Source organism: Lucilia sericata, unplaced genomic scaffold (assembly GCF_015586225.1).
Source record: "Lucilia sericata isolate MDLA Ls3-8-SP2 unplaced genomic scaffold, ASM1558622v1 Contig000550F_arrow, whole genome shotgun sequence".
In the NCBI taxonomy this organism is placed as follows: Eukaryota; Metazoa; Arthropoda; class Insecta; order Diptera; family Calliphoridae; genus Lucilia; species Lucilia sericata.
Window position 1 is genome coordinate 214,851 of NW_023994560.1, and position 16,322 is coordinate 231,172.

A 16,322-nucleotide genomic window follows, 5' to 3' on the forward strand; every position below is an offset into this window, starting at 1 on the left:
CAACGCCGTTAATGTGAAATTGCTTCAACTCCGCTCTCTAATGTAGTGTAAACAAATCAGCTGTCAGCTGATAAGCCTGTCATAAGTCTTTTGTTTGTTTTTTTACTGCATCAACAACATTTGCAATTTTCTTCGTCTACTTTTCGCAACAACAATCAGGAGAAAAACAAAATTAATTAAATTTAAACTAAACATAATTTTTCTACAATTTTAATCAACAATGGAAAGTGAAAGTAATATTGTACAATTTGCCCCACTGCAATCGTTTGTTAGTCCTACATTTTGGCATAAATTGGCCGAAATTAAACTGGATTTGGATCGTTTGAGTGATAAGCCCAAACCTATTTATGGTTACTATACCAACCGTCATGCTAAATCGTGTCTAATGGAAGTAGATTATACCGCTTTTAATAGGTGAGTGAACTGTCTTTTAATGCAGTTAGTTGTAGCGGGTTATATTATCAGTTCTAATTTCTGATTAAAGCAATGGTAGTGTTACTATAGAAATAGTGGTGGTTGGTTGGGTGTGGGAGGGTGCGTCATTTTATGCAAAACAAAGAAAGTTATTTTGATTTGTCTGGATTGGTATGACCTTCAAAAGTACGTTGTTTTTTAAATTTGTAGGGAGGAGAATAAATTTATATTATTCTATGGGGATTTTAAATAATTTAAAATTTAAATCAAAATCAAAAGAACTGAAATCAAAATAAATTGGTCAATTAAGTGATGTTTTGGATTCTTAAGACTGCAAATGGTCTTCATTGACTTAGAAACCATTTAGTCGTAAATTAATTTCGACTAATATTCTATAAATAGAGTAATGTCTGGAATATTTTTTTAATTTTTCGAAAATTGTTCTATTAATAATTAATTTATTAAAATTATTTCTTAAATACGGAATTAATTTAAAATTTTCTATAAATGGAAATTTATTTTAGGGTCTGAATTTTCTTTAAATAGAATAGTAAAAAAACAAAATGCTCCAATATTTACTTATCGCAAATTTTATAAGAAAAATTTGTAGAATTCAAAAAATGTTATAAATGTGTAATTAATCGTAAATTTTCAATATAAAATCTTTCGAATATAACGCAAATTTTTAATCGAATCGAATTTTAGGAAATTGAAAATTTTCTAAAAATCAAACATTTATCAAAAAAATTTTATAAACTATAACAAGGAATTGACTAGAACTAGAAACTAGATCTAAACTAGAACATGCACTACAAATGAACTAGAACTTGAACTAGAACTGAACTAGAACAGAACTAGAACAGAACTAGAAAAGAACTAGAACAGAACTAGAACAGAACTAGAACAGAACTAGAACAGAACTAGAACAGAACTAGAACAGAACTAGAACAGAACTAGAACAGAACTAGAACAGAACTAGAACAGAACTAGAACAGAACTAGAACAGAACTAGAACAGAATTAGAACAGAACTAGAACTGAACTAGAACTAAACTAGAACAGAACTAGAACAGAACAGAACAGAACTAGAACAGAACAGAACTAGAACAGAACAGAACTAGAACAGAACTAGAACAGAACTAGAACAGAACTAGAACAGAACTAGAACTAAACTAGAACTAAACTAGAACTGAACTAGAACTGAACTAGAACTGAACTAGAACTGAACTAGAACTGAACTAGAACTGAACTAGAACTGAACTAGAGCTGAACTAGAACTGAACTAGAACTGAACTAGAACTGAACTTTAACTGAACTAGAACTGAATTACAACTAAACTAAACTAAACTAGAATTAAACTGGAACTGAACTAGATCTGAACAAGAACTGAACTAAAACAAAACTAGAACTGAACCAGAATTAAACTAGAACTGACATGTAACTAAACTATACATATAATATATGCATTTTCAGTGAGTTCACCCCACCGAAATATTGTTTCAAATCTCATGGCACTATCTACAACAAAAACACCATAGAAGAGTTTAAGAATTGCGATAAAAATGCCCTATTAAAAGAAGAAGGTATAAAACTTTTGAAACATTTTCAAAATGAAGCCACTGTAGAAGATCCAAGTTTATTGGCAAGATTTTTTATACTTTCATTTGCGGTAAGTTGTAGGTTTTAAAATATTTACACCTTATTTTATGAATATTTCTTCTAATTAAAGGATCTTAAAAACCATAGCTATTACTATTGGTTTGCATTTCCCTGTCCTTTGACTACCACTTTGACATTGGAAAAACCAGCATCAAAATTGGTAGATTCACGCGAGAAATTTGATAATATACAAGAGGCCATAAAATTATGTCCCAATGGTATATTGCAAAATTTGTTTGTATTGCAAGCCTCGGCTACAAATAAGAAATTTTATACTCTAAAAGAATTCATTGATAACTACATAACTTTAGAGAAATTATCTTTGGAAGAAACTTATTTTTGTTTCCCAGATAACAGTGAGTTTGTGCAACCATCTTGGCTGATGAGAGTATATGCAGCATTTATATATTACAAGTGGTAAGTTTTCTAATTTTATAAATATGATAAAATCTAATTACATTCTTATTTCTTTTTAAGTTCTTTCTTAGTGGGTAATACCATTAAATTCTTGGGTTTGCGTTATGGCAATCACATGAATATTGGTTTCAGTTTAATATGGCATATTAAACAATCTGAAATATTGGACCTTAAAGAAATGGACCAAATAAAGTTTGTAGGCTGGGAATTGAACAAAAATCAAAAGCCCCAACCTCGTATGGTTTCAATGCGAGATAGCATGGATCCCCAAGTGTAAGTTTCTTTTTGGAATATGTTAAATAATTTGTATTAATCTTTTTTTAATTTATTTGAAATAGTTTAACCGATAATTCCATTGATTTAAATTTGAAATTAATGAAATGGCGTTTATTACCCGATTTAAATATGGATGTTATTAAAAATACCAAATGTTTATTATTTGGTGCTGGTACTTTGGGTTGTGCTGTGGCCAGAATGTTATTGGTAAGTTTGTTAGGGATTTAGGGAGAATTTTATTTTGTTATTAACGTTTCTTGTGTCTATAGGGTTGGGGTTTTAAGTATATATCTTTTGTGGATAATGGCAAGGTTAGTTTGGCCAATCCTGTGCGTCAATATCTTTACACATTTGAGGATGCTGTTAAGGGCAATGTTTTGAAAGCTGATGCTGCTGCTGATTGTTTAAGGAAAATAAATCCATCCACTGTAAGTTTTAGTAATAATGATATATAGAAAGTTCTATTAATTCTCATAAAATTTGGTTTAGCTTAATTACTTTTGGATTGAGATCAGTTCTAGTTCAGTCCTAATTCAGTTCTAGTTCAGTTTTAGTTCAAATCTTGTTCAGCTCTAGTTCAGTTCTAGTTCAGTTCTATTTCAATTCTAGTTCAGTTCTAGTTCAGATATCGTTCCGTTCTAGATCAGTTCTAGTTTAGTTCTAGTTCAGTTCTAGTTCAGTTCTAGTTCAGTTCTAGTTCAGTTCTAGTTCAGTTCTAGTTCAGTTCTAGTTCAGTTCTAGTTCAGTTCTAGTTCAGTTCTAGTTCAGTTCTAGTTCAGTTCTAGTTCAGTTCTAGTTCAGTTCTAGTTCAGTTCTAGTTCAGTTCTAGTTCAGTTCTAGTTCAGTTCTAGTTCAGTTCTAGTTCAGTTCTAGTTCAGTTCTAGTTCAGTTCTAGTTCAGTTCTAGTTCAGTTCTAGTTCAGTTTAGTTCAGTTCTAGTTCAGTTCAGTTCTAGTCAGTCTAGTTTCAGTCTAGTCAGTCCTAGTTCGGTTCTAGTTCAGTTCTAGTTCAGTTCTAGTTCAGTTCTAGTTCAGTTCTAGTTCAGTTCTAGTTCAGTTCTAGATCAGTTCTAGTTCAGTTCTAGTTCAGTTCCAGTTCAGTTCTAGTTCAGTTCTAGTTCAGTTCTAGTTCAGTTCTAGTTCAGTTCTAGTTCAGTTCTAGTTCAGTTCTAGTTCAGTTCTAGTTCAGTTCTAGTTCAGTTCTAGCTCAGTTCTAGTTCAGTTCTAGTTCAGTTCTAGTTCAGTTCTAGTTCAGTTCTAGTTCAGTTCTAGTTCAGTTCTAGTTCAGTTCTAGTTCAGTTCTAGTTCAGTTCTAGTACAGTTCTAGTTCAGTTCTAGTTCAAGTTCAGTTCTAGTACAGTTCTAGTTCAGTTCTAGTTCAGTTCTGGTTCATTTCTAAATCAAACATAATATTACAGGTTTCAGCTGGTCACGTTATGCATATACCAATGCCTGGTCACACAGTTGGTGACTCTCTGAAGCAGCAAACAGAGAAAGATCTTAATAAACTGCAAGAGCTGGTAAAAGAACATGATGTTATATTTTTATTAACAGACTCTCGAGAAAGTCGTTGGTTGCCCACTCTATTGGGAACTGCACATGAAAAGGTAAATTTTTCATAAACATCAATTCAACAGCCTAATCATAATTCATTAAAAAACTAAATTTATGATTAAAATTTATTTCCCTATACCCTCCCTTACAGATTGTCATCAATTCTGCTTTAGGTTTTGACAGTTACTTAATACAACGTCATGGATCCGCTAGAAAGCCGGGCAATGATGCAAGCATTGCTCAAATGGAAATCGATCATTTAAAATGCATTCCAGGTCATCAATTGGGTTGCTATTTCTGTAATGATGTTACGGCACCAGGAAATGTAAGTTTTTTTTATTTTCATTTATTATTTTCTTTCTTTATAAAGAAAATCTACTTAACTACAAAAACATTTATTAAAATAAGAATTACTTAAAAAGAAGAAAGAAAAATTTAGGCACATTCATAGTCAAATCTAGAATACTTTTCGAAACTTGTGCATAAGGCATCACCCATTTGTATGTGATCCACACCGGTGACATGCATATGCAGACCATTAATGCAGGTCACCTTAAAACCAACAAGATTTTGTAACATATTTGGCTGGCGATAGGCATAACTGCAGAAATTGTAACCATCCACGGCAGTTAAGAATTCCTTTTCCGTAAAGGCAATGGCAAGTTTAAATTGTTGATTGAAGACAAATGGAAAACCGCCATGGCGCTCCTCCGGACCAAATCTATGAAAAATTAGCAGAAATATATTAACGTATAAACCTTTTATTTAATGGAAACAAAAAACTTACTTGAAATTTTTATCATGACTATTACGCACCACTGCCTTCTCATCAAACCTTACACTAAAATGGAAATCTTCACGTTTACTATCCGATTCCATAAACTTAATAATAAATTGTCCCTTTTTATTATCAAAGCAACGTGCTGTTATTACAATAACATGTCCAGGACTATATAATATGGGAGCATCATTACTAAAGGCTTTAAAATAATCCGATGTGTGGATAGCAGGCCAAGGATTTGGAAATACTGTACGATGATCTATTTGTTTTATAACTTGTATTTGATCGCGTAATTCTAGTGATCTTAAAGATTCCAGTGGCAAACGATATTTAAATGTACAAAACGGGCGACTATTAATAGAAATGTGGAATTTTTCTTCACATGCCAAAATATAGATCATGAAAAAGTCTCCTGATGTTATGGGATTTGGCAAGGAGTAATTGTCAATATTTTTTATTTCCTCTTCACCCCACACCCCGTTGATGCGTGCATTTCGCACTATACAATCGTCTCGAAAATACACTGTAAATCGTAAACCAATGTCAGCATTAGGATTAATGACAGATTTGGCGGTGGCTAAAGTTAAATTGAATCTGAAATTAAGAGTAAAGGATTTTTTTTTAAATTTTTTAAGATTTTTTTAAAAATTATAGAGTTTAAGTTCGGAAATATTTAAAAATGCGTTCATTAATTCACATTAAAAATACTTTAAAATTCACAGAAATTTTAAAATTTATCTGAATTAAACTTTTAAAACTAAACTAGAACTGAATTAAAATTTTAGAACTGAACTAGAATTGAACTAGAACTGAACTAGAACTGAACTAGAACTGAACTAGAACTGAACTAGAACTGAACTAGAACTGAACTGAACTAGAACTGAACTAGAACTGAACTAGAACTGAACTAGAACTGAACTAGAACTGAACTAGAACTGAACTAGAACTGAACTAGAACTGAACTAGAACTGAACTAGAACTGAACTAGAACTGAACTAGAACTGAACTAGAACTGAACTAGAACTGAACTAGAACTGAACTAGAACTGAACTAGAACTGAACTAGAACTGAACTAGAACTGAACTAACTGAACTAGAACTGAACTAGAACTGAACTAGAACTGAACTAGAACTGAACTAGAACTGAACTAGAACTGAACATAACGAACTAGAACCTAGAACTGAACTAGAACTGAACATAACTGACTACGACTGAACTAGAACTGAACTAGAACTGAACTAGAACTGAACTAGAACTTGAACTAGAAACTGAACTAGAACTTGAACTAGAACTGACTAGAACTTGAACTAGAACTGAACTAGACTGAACTAGAACTGAACTAGAACTGAACGAGAACTGAACTAGAACTGAACTAGAACTGAACTAGAACTAGAAACTAGAACTGAACGAAACTGAACTAGAACTGAACTAGAACTGAACTATAACTGAAACTAGTAACTTGAACTAGAACTGAACTAGAACTGAACTAGAAACTGAACTAGAACTGAACGAACTAGAACTGGAACTAGAAACTGAAACTAGAAACGGAACTAGAACTGAACTAGAACTGAACTAGAACTGAACTAGAAGACTGAACTAGAACTGAACTAGAACTGAACTAGAACTGAACTAGAAACGGAAGCTAGAACTGAACAGAACTGAACTAGAACTGAACTAGAACTGAACTAGAACTGAACTAGAACTGAACTAGAACTGAACTAGAACTGAACTAGAACTGAACTAGAACTGAACTAGAACTGAACTAGAACTGAACTAGAACTGAACTAGAACTGAACTAGAACTGAAAAGAAGAACTGAACTAGAACTAGAACTGAACTAGAACTGAACTAGACTGAACTAGAACTAGAACTGAACTAGAACTGAACTAGAACTGAACTAGAACTTAACTAGAACTGAACTAGAACTCAACTAGAAATGAACTAAAACTGAACTAGAACTCAACTAGAAATGAACTAAAACTGAACTAGAACTGAACTAGAACTGAACTAGAATTGAACTAGAACTGAACTAGAACTGAACTAGAACTAGAACTGAACTAGAACTAGAACTGAACTAGAACTGAACTAGAACTGAACTAGAACTGAACTAGAACTGAACTAGAACTGAACTAGAACTGAACTAGAACTGAACTAGAACTGAACTAGAACTGAACTAGAACTGAACTAGAACTGAACTAGAACTGAACTAGAACTGAACTAAACTCAACTAGAACATGAACTAATACTGAACTAGAACTGAACTAGAACTGAACTAGAACTGAACTAGTACTGAACTAGAACTGAACTAGAACTAGAACTGAACTAGAACTGAACTAGAACTGAACTAGAACTGAACTAGAACTGAACTAGAACTGAACTAGAACTGAACTAGAACTGAACTAGAACTGAACTAGAACTGAACTAGAACTGAACTAGAACTGAACTAGAACTGAACTAGAACTGAACTAGAACTGAACTAGAACTGAACTAGAACTGAACTAGAACTGAACTAGAACTGAACTAGAACTGAACTAGAACTGAACTAGAACTGAACTAGAACTGAACTAGAACTGAACTAGAACTGAACTAGAACTGAACTAGAACTGAACTAGAACTGAACTAGAACTGAACTAGAACTGAACTAGAACTGAACTAGAACTGAACTAGAACTAACTAGAACTGAACTAGAACTTAACTAGAACTGAACTAGAACTGAACTAGAACTTAACTAGAACTGAACTAGAACTAGAACTAGAACTGAACTAAACTAGAACTAAACTTCAAAACCATTTTTTCATTAATTAATATTCTCCTGAGGAAACTGTCGTTGGATGCTATATAATTAAAAAATATAATATAAAACCGATATTTGTTTGTTTTCCATTAAATTAACTAATATATTACATTTCGAAATTAGCTCTTATTCAATTTTATTGCCGTACTCCATTTTTATGTATGTATTTTGTACGCTTTTCAAATTAGTGCAATTTTACACTAATCAACTAAAAGGGGAACTTACCAGCAATGAGAACATTTTAAAATTACTCACTACAAATACCTATTGATAACAAATTCTTATCAATTATTTTCTATGTCTTTTATATTTGTTCGAACTTACCGAGAAGCTCCATCGATAGTTTTTGCAACAATTTCCAAGGCATGTCCAAATTCTAAATGATGGGCCAAATTACCAGCAAATTCTGTCAACATTATTAATTTCTGTTTTCTTAATATTCACTATTATTTATTATAATAAATTCAGACAAAGTTATTTTTTTTACTTATATTGTTGTTGTCTTAACAATTGATGTATTAATTCATTCAATATTAAATTTACACTTTCCACACAAATTGATTTTCAAAATATAGTATAATTGAACTTGCTACTGATCAACCGGCACAATACTTTAACCTCCCGCTCGCGCTCACTTTTTTATACGAATCGATATTAAACACCAATGTCTGGAATACAACTAAATTCAGAATTTTAAAGTAAAGAAATATTTTTGTTTTTAGTTTTTCTTTCTTCAAATGTTGTTGTTTGTATGTTGTCTTACTAATTCCGTAAACCTCTAGGTCCGTCCGTCCGTCTATCAATATTAAATATTTGTTGTACTATTATTATTATTATTTTTGTTGTTGGCGTGCCTTATCAGTTAGCTCTACTAGAATAAACAGTTGAAATTTTATCTAATCGTTTCATGTCACAAAAAAGGGAAAAAACAAAAAAAAGTTGTATATTAAACTTTATATGAGTGTTTACACATCAATAGAGAGAAATAAAAAGAGAGTTAACTAAACAAATAATTAACTATTTAAATTTTGTTATAATTATTGTTATAAAATTTTTAATAATTAATAAAATTTTAGAAGTTTAGGTTCTCAATTGTTTGGAGAAACTTTTTATTTTTTGTATAATTAAACTGTACAAGATTTCACGAAATGTAAAGATGTTTTTGTTGAATGCAGTTTCATTTGCATTCATTTTAATACTAAGTCAGGAAATTTAGTTTTTTTAACACGCTGTTTAATATACAATTTTTCATTCGATACACTATTCTTAAGAGTTTTTAAACTCTCTTATGCTCTCTTTCATCACTTGCTTCAATGATCTGATCAACTTATTCAGAGTTGTCCTAACGAAAAGTTTTGTGTGGGATAGATAGATAGATAGATAGATAGATAGATAGATAGATAGATAGATAGATAGATAGATAGATAGATAGATAGATAGATAGATAGATAGATAGATAGATAGATAGATAGATAGATAGATAGATAGATAGATAGATAGATAGATAGATAGATAGATAGATAGATAGATAGATAGATAGATAGATAGATAGATAGATAGATAGATAGATAGATAGATAGATAGATAGATAGATAGATAGATAGATAGATAGATAGATAGATAGATAGATAGATAGATAGATAGATAGATAGATAGATAGATAGATAGATAGATAGATAGATAGATAGATAGATAGATATTTAGATAGATAGATAGATAGATAGATAGATAGATAGATAGATAGATAGATAGATAGATAGATAGATAGATAGATAGATAGATAGATAGATAGATAGATAGATAGATAGATAGATAGATAGATAGATAGATAGATAGATAGATAGATAGATAGATAGATAGATAGAACTTAACTAAAACTGAACTAGAACGGACCTAGAACCGAACTAGAAACTAAAACGAAACTAGAACAGAACTAGACAGAACAAGAACTGAACTAGAACTGAACTAGATCTGAACTAGAACTGAACTAGAACCTGAACTAGAACTGAACTAGAACTGAACTAGAACTGAACTAGAACTGAACTAGAACTGAACTAGACGAACTAGAACGAACTAGAACTGAACTAGAACTGAACTAGAACTGAACTAGAACTGAACTAGAACTGAACTAGAACTGAACTAGAACTGAACTAGAACTGACTAGAACTGAACTAGAACTGACCTAGAACTGAACTAGAACTGAACTAGAACTGAACTAGAACTGAACTAGAAACTGAACTAGAACTGAACTAGAATGAACTAGAACTGAACTAGAACTGAACTAGAACTGAACTAGAACTGAACTAGAACTGAATCTAGAACTGAACTAGAACTGAACTAGAACTGAACTAGAACTGAACTAGAACTGAACTAGAACTGAACTGAACTGACTAGAACTGAACTAGAAACTGAACTAGAAACTGAACTAGAACTGAACTAGAACTGAACTAGAACTGAACTAGAACTGAACTAGAACTGAACTAGAACTGAACTAGAACTGAACTAGAACTGAACTAGAACTGAACTAGAACTGAACTAGAACTGAACTAGAACTGAACTAGAACTGAACTAGAACTGAACTAGAACTGAACTAGAACTGAACTAGAACTGAACTAGAACTGAACTAGAACTGAACTAGAACTGAACTAGAACTGAACTAGAACTGAACTAGAACTGAACTAGAACTGAACTAGAACTGAACTAGAACTGAACTAGAACTGAACTAGAACTGAACTAGATCTGAACTAGAACTTGAACTAGAACTGAACTAGAACTGAACTAGAACTGAACTAGAACTGAACTAGAACTGAACTAGAACTGAACTAGAACTGAACTAGAACTGAACTAGAACTGAACTAGAACTGAACTAGAACTTAACTAGAACTGAACTAGACTACTAGAACTGAACTAGATCTGAACTAGAACTGAACTAGAACTGAACTAGAACAGAACTATAACAGAACCAGAACAAAACTAGAACAGATCTAGAACAGAACTAAAACAGATCTAGAACAGAACTAGAACAGAAATAGAACAGAAATAGAACAGAACTAGAACAGAACTAGAATAGAACTAGAATAGAACTAGAACAGAACTAGAACAGAACCAGAACAGAACTAGAACAGAACCAGAACAGAACTAGAACAGAACTAGAACAGAACTAGAACAGAACTAGAACAGAACTAGAACAGAACTAGAACAGAACTAGAACAGAACTAGAATAGAACTAGAATAGAACTAGAACAGAACTAGAACTGAATTGTCGTTTCATTCTGATCGCAAGTGTAAATTTTTAGTAAAAGATTAATTAATACTTAAAATACAATAACAAAAACGAATACCAATTCCACTTTATAATTGCTTTCATTCTGAAAAAGTTGTGGTGTTAATTTTTTAGCAAATACTAAAATAATAACATTTTTGATAGCTGTGAAGTTCCGCCTGGAACGCTTACGGCTCTAGACTAGAATGTGTAAAAAGTCTATTTAAACTTTAATTTAAGGCGCCACTTATTGCACAACTCAGTTTTTTTTCCATATGTCTGACATTTGTTTACATTAACTTTTGGACTCTTTTCCGACACAAAACAGACATTAAAAAAAGTTTCACTCATTATACTTAATAAAAGCTTTAGCCATAGAGTAATACATAGAGTAGAAATTGCGATGTAAATGTTAAAAATCTATGTAAATAATAATGAAATTGAAACTTTTCTAAACTTATTTTAAAATTTCTCAACATTCTCAACAGTCACTTAAAGATCGTACTCTGGATCAACAATGTACCGTTACGCGACCTGGTGTTTCAAATATAGCCGCCAGTTATGCTGTGGAACTGCTAGTATCTCTACTACATCATCCCCTTAAAGAAATGGCACCAGCTTATTATGCTGCTAGTGGTAGTTTGAAATCTAACTCAGCAGTTTCAGATAAAACTCCCGAAGGTATAATGGGTATTTTACCACATTCCATTAGGGGTATGCTGAGTAACTTTGAGAATATACTACCAGCATCTGAGAAATTTTTACAATGTATAGCGTGCTCAGAGGTATGTTTTAGCTTGATTTTGGGGTACATCTAAATTTTTAAATTGATTTTTTTTATCTACAGAAAGTAGTGAATGCCTACCGCAGCCAAGGCAATGAGTTTCTGTTTAAAGTATTTGAATCTGCTAAATATTTGGAAGATTTAACTGGTATTTCTGAATATAAGGATTTAAATAATGAGGTTAGTTTTTGATATTATCTTTTAAATTTTTTTATTTGATTTGATTTCTATTTTTTTATAGATTATCGATTTCAACGATTCTGATTTAGAATTATCGGATGACTAAAGTCTAGTAATTGTGTAATTGGACTGGACATAAAACCTATAAATTAAAACAGCATTTATGTATTAAACAAAACATTCATAATAACTCATACATATTTAAATGAATGACTCTCTATATTAGCTTTTTATGTTAAAAATGTGGCTTTTAATATTTTGATTAAAAACCTAATAAACAGCTTGTTTTGTTCAATATGTGTCATATGAAAAGAAAAACGACTTTTCCAATATATATTTTACTCAAATAAATAAAAAATATGCAGAATTTTGTCTATTAATGAAATTACAAAAAAATATATTTAAAAAAATCTTTTACATCTCCCCGACGGGGAATTGAACCCCGGTCTCCCGCGTGACAGGCGGGGATACTGACCACTATACTATCGAGGATGTTGGAATACAACAGCTTAATTTTAAATAAAAACATTTGTTGCTTACTTTTATGTACTTTTATAGTATTGTATAAAGAAAAGCTTTTTTTCATAAAAGCAATGCTTTTCAAACTGTATACAGTGAGCAAAATTTATAAAAGTGTAATTCACCTTTTACTATTGAGTTTACGTAGGCTGACTTCCAAAACGTCATTTGCTTTGTATACGAACAAAGTATAGTCTCAACTAACATTAATATTTTTGTAAAAGTTCCGCGGTTTGTAAAAAAAAACTTATTTGTTTAAAAAAACGTACTTCTATACTTGCTGCCTCCTCCAAATAATCAAAGAATATTCCTTCTGTTGACCACTTTTTGTTTGGTTTTTCACTTTTTAATTTATTTGGAATAATTTTCTATTGTTTTAGTTTCATTTATTTTGTTGTTTACAAATGACAGCTGTTTTAATGAGAGAATTGCAAATGCAATAACGCACCAAAAAAACTATACCTTTTGAGTATTGGATGAATGCAATGGTGTGACAAATGCAACAGTGTGTGTTTTGTTGTTGGATTGCAATAAAAAGCTATGAAATTTTGCATTTGCTCTTTTGCAAGACCATTTGCACTAAACACTGAACTCCGCTAGTGTTTCATAACGCCGCAGTACAAAACATTAACAATGCATACTGTTTCAAAACGTCATCGACAAGTATTATAAACGCAGTAAAATGGCAATCAGCGCATCAGTTTTAAAGTTGATGCTTGTTGAAATTATTTGCTAAAACAACACAAACAGCTGACTTACTCAAAACAATACTTTGCATCTTCTATATTTTAGAACGTGAAAATAAACAAAGCATTGTTGCAATGTTTTGAAACTTTACATGTGTACTAGTGTTTAAACTTTGTATTGGTACGTTTTGGAAGTATATAGAATTATAATTTATTAATTATATTATAATATGTAATTCCAATTAATGCACATAACCTGCAATTATCACCAGCGTAGTCGTCAACAACACTTTTTACCACCCTGGCATCGTGGTCGACTGCAATCACGCACAGATTGCAAAGTCGAAACAAAGTCCTCAAAGCGCTAGCCGCCAACACTTGGGTTATGGATAAAGAAACCTTGTTAGCAACATATAAAATGATTAGTCGGTCAGTGGTTAATTATACTGCTGCAGTGTGATCACCTTCGCTCACTTATACCCAGTGGAGAAACATTCAAAGCTGCCAAAATGCCGCCCTAAGGACTGTAACGGTCTGCCAACAAATTAGCTCGGAACATCACCTGCATGAGGAAACGAAGATCCTCCCAGTCAAGGAAAACAATGTCATGTTGACCAAACAGTTCCTCCTGGGATGTCATCGAAGGAGTCATCCCAACTTTAACATCACACAGTTGGATTCTCCCGCGAGGCATGTATATATGAGGAAAACATATGCAGATATGTGCCGGATGCAATATATCAGTCCTCGTATACGACAGCTTTGAACGACATTCATAGAGACACCATAAATTCCGCGGTCGCAGAATATCGCATGAATGTCATACTTGGACGTTGTCCACCGCCCATAGCAGACAAGGAAGAAAACATGCCGCGGAAAACAATAGTAATTCTAGCACAACTAAGATCGGTATGGAGCAATAGGCTCAAGGCCTACTGGTCATGTATAAACGGACGGTCTCCAACGGATGTCCTGCATGTGGTGAGGATCCTCATGACACCCGCCACATATTCAACTGCTCAGCCAACCCTACTTCACACCAATAGATTTATGGACGCATCCAGTTGAAGTAGCTCAATTTTTTGACCTGGACATTGATGTAGATTGAAATCGATCCATTTTTTTACTAAGCCGCCATTCAAATGGATCCTCGAAAAAAGTTTTTATACCCTAAAGCATACCATAAACTATACCAATCGGCTTAGAATCGTTTTCTGAGCTGATTAAGCCATCATGGCTGGCTGTCTATGTAATTGGATGAAATTAAACACATACGCTTTTTTTTGGCTCAAGGACAAAGCCTATTGATAACGGTTAAAATCGGTCCATTATTTCACCTAACCCGATACAACAGTACCCAACGAAAATATTTATTCATAATTATGTTAAATATACTTATATCTCAATAAAAAGCAACACAAATAAGTTTTATAAAAGCCTTGATGACCTAGCCAAAATCCATAAAGATCGGGCCTCATTGACTCATCAAACTCCCATACTCCCCATACAAAGTCCCTTTCAGAAAATGCACTAAAAGTACTAATACCGCGATGAAATTCAGCACAAATAAATATTATATACATATAAATAAAATCACAAAATTTTTTCGGAATCGTTCCATATTTGCCTCTTGCCCCATATAAAGCCTCTTTCAGAAAATTACTTTTTCCATAGTCAGTCCATAAATTGCTTAAAGGTATCGGAAGCAAGGTAATATTGAAGATAAATGCTTTATTATGAAAAATATATCACATTTAATATTCAAAACTGGTATAGGGTATCATATGGTCGGCCACGGCCGACACTATACTTTCTTACTTGTTTGGATTAAATATATTCATGTTAAATACATGGCATAATTAGAGAGGTGACTGCATCACTACAACAATACAAAAACAATATATATTTTGTTTTTGTATTATAATTAGATTACTGTCAAAAAATGACTTATGAAATGTAAACAAATAACATTCATAACATGTAAACAATAACAACTTTTGACAGAAAGCATACTCTACACAAAAATAAAAAAAATTGTCCCCTACAAGTTTTGTTATAATCCCAAATACTGTTGATTTTCTTTCCGCTCCAGAAAATGACTTGAACTTGAATAATTCACTTACATATAAACATTAGTATCACTATGATATTCAGCTTAAATAACTTTTTATATCAGAACAAAAATCAATGCAGTAAATTTTATAAGGATCGGCTATAGCACTATGTAATGATCAATTTCAAATCTAATTCTATATACTATGGATGCACAATTCATCACGAGGGTCTTCTAAAAACTGATTTCTACAAACATACAAACGGACAGGACTTTTGAAAGTCCAACAACTAGTTTCAAGTTGTTATCGAACTCAGACCAGGAAACAAAATTTGATTTAGACCCTGATACTCATCATTATTGTTACAATTTTGAAACAATAGCTCCTTAATGAACCCAGAAATGGGGGGTTTAAATTTGTCGCCTTTGGCAATACAACCAGATTATTTATATAAAGAAAAATAAGGCCTATCAGTTTATCTTTGGACCCTAAACACCCATAGCATTGTATCTCGAAATTGAATAAAGAATTATAAACCTACTGAGGCAAGAAGTATGATAACAACACAAAAATAGTACATAAAAGTTCTATTGAACTTTGACACCAAAACATTAATTATAGAAAAACGTTTCACCGAAAATATTCTCTAAAAATAAAGGCTGATATAATTTGAGTGAAAAATTGTATTTATTGCAAAAAAAGAAATTTCTAATACTTAACCACAGGTCATTAAAAACGACTCAAAACTCAATATTAAGAAAAAAAACTCAGAAATATATACTTAAAAGAAAAACTCAAACATTTATGGGTCAATACATATGCATTAGATAAGTGTAGAATAGACATTTTTAGCTAGGAGAGAGAAAACGGCCGTAAATTTTAGAAATTTAGAATAAATTTGAATTGAGATTTAAATCATTTCACTAATCACAAAAGACCGTTTGTA

At 32.0% G+C, this 16,322-nt stretch overlaps 2 protein-coding genes and 1 non-coding gene across 7 annotated transcripts; 1 reads left to right on the forward strand and 2 right to left on the reverse strand.

The window, feature by feature from the left end:
• The first annotated feature begins 86 nt into the window (after positions 1-86).
• Positions 87-12,504, forward strand: LOC119606059 (ubiquitin-like modifier-activating enzyme ATG7). The gene is made up of 11 exons (XM_037959435.1): positions 87-414; positions 1,887-2,082; positions 2,143-2,489; positions 2,550-2,762; positions 2,828-2,972; positions 3,035-3,193; positions 4,182-4,370; positions 4,469-4,642; positions 11,642-11,938; positions 12,001-12,117; positions 12,179-12,504. The coding sequence occupies exons 1-11, from the start codon at positions 221-223 to the stop codon at positions 12,221-12,223; spliced, it is 2,076 nt and encodes a 691-aa protein (XP_037815363.1). The 5' UTR covers positions 87-220; the 3' UTR covers positions 12,224-12,504.
• On the reverse strand, positions 4,644-9,088 carry LOC119606060 (32 kDa beta-galactoside-binding lectin). 5 transcript variants are annotated; one of them, XM_037959440.1, is made up of 4 exons: positions 9,027-9,045; positions 8,216-8,334; positions 5,105-5,692; positions 4,644-5,038 (listed from the first exon to the last, which is right to left on the reverse strand). In XM_037959440.1, exons 2-4 carry the CDS (start codon positions 8,305-8,307, stop codon positions 4,753-4,755), a joined length of 966 nt encoding a protein of 321 aa, XP_037815368.1. In that variant the 5' UTR covers positions 8,308-8,334; positions 9,027-9,045; the 3' UTR covers positions 4,644-4,752. The 5 variants fall into 5 exon arrangements, with proteins under 5 accessions (XP_037815368.1, XP_037815366.1, XP_037815367.1 ...); XM_037959438.1 differs by having other exon boundaries at positions 4,697-5,038; positions 8,216-8,570; positions 9,027-9,088; XM_037959439.1 differs by lacking the exon at positions 9,027-9,045 and adding an exon at positions 8,861-9,016 and having other exon boundaries at positions 4,697-5,038; positions 8,216-8,570.
• Positions 12,505-12,537: 33 nt separating the features above from the next.
• On the reverse strand, positions 12,538-12,609 carry Trnad-guc. Its single transcript has one exon. It is a non-coding gene; the product is annotated as a tRNA-Asp (tRNA).
• Between the last annotated feature and the right edge of the window lie 3,713 nt (positions 12,610-16,322).

Bases quoted from the DNA above. Each gene is read 5' to 3' on its own strand.
- LOC119606060 (XM_037959440.1), bottom strand. From the start codon at position 8,307: ATGTTGACAGAATTTGCTGGTAATTTGGCCCATCATTTAGAATTTGGA. The intron at 5,693-8,215 runs GTAAGTTCGAAC...TCTTAATTTCAG, and splicing joins ACTATCGATGGAGCTTCTCG to ATTCAATTTAACTTTAGCCA. The intron at 5,039-5,104 runs GTAAGTTTTTTG...AATTTTTCATAG, and splicing joins AGTCATGATAAAAATTTCAA to ATTTGGTCCGGAGGAGCGCC.
- LOC119606059 (XM_037959435.1), top strand. From the start codon at position 221: ATGGAAAGTGAAAGTAATATTGTACAATTTGCCCCACTGCAATCGTTT. The intron at 4,371-4,468 runs GTAAATTTTTCA...CCTCCCTTACAG, and splicing joins TGGGAACTGCACATGAAAAG to ATTGTCATCAATTCTGCTTT. The intron at 12,118-12,178 runs GTTAGTTTTTGA...ATTTTTTTATAG, and splicing joins ATAAGGATTTAAATAATGAG to ATTATCGATTTCAACGATTC.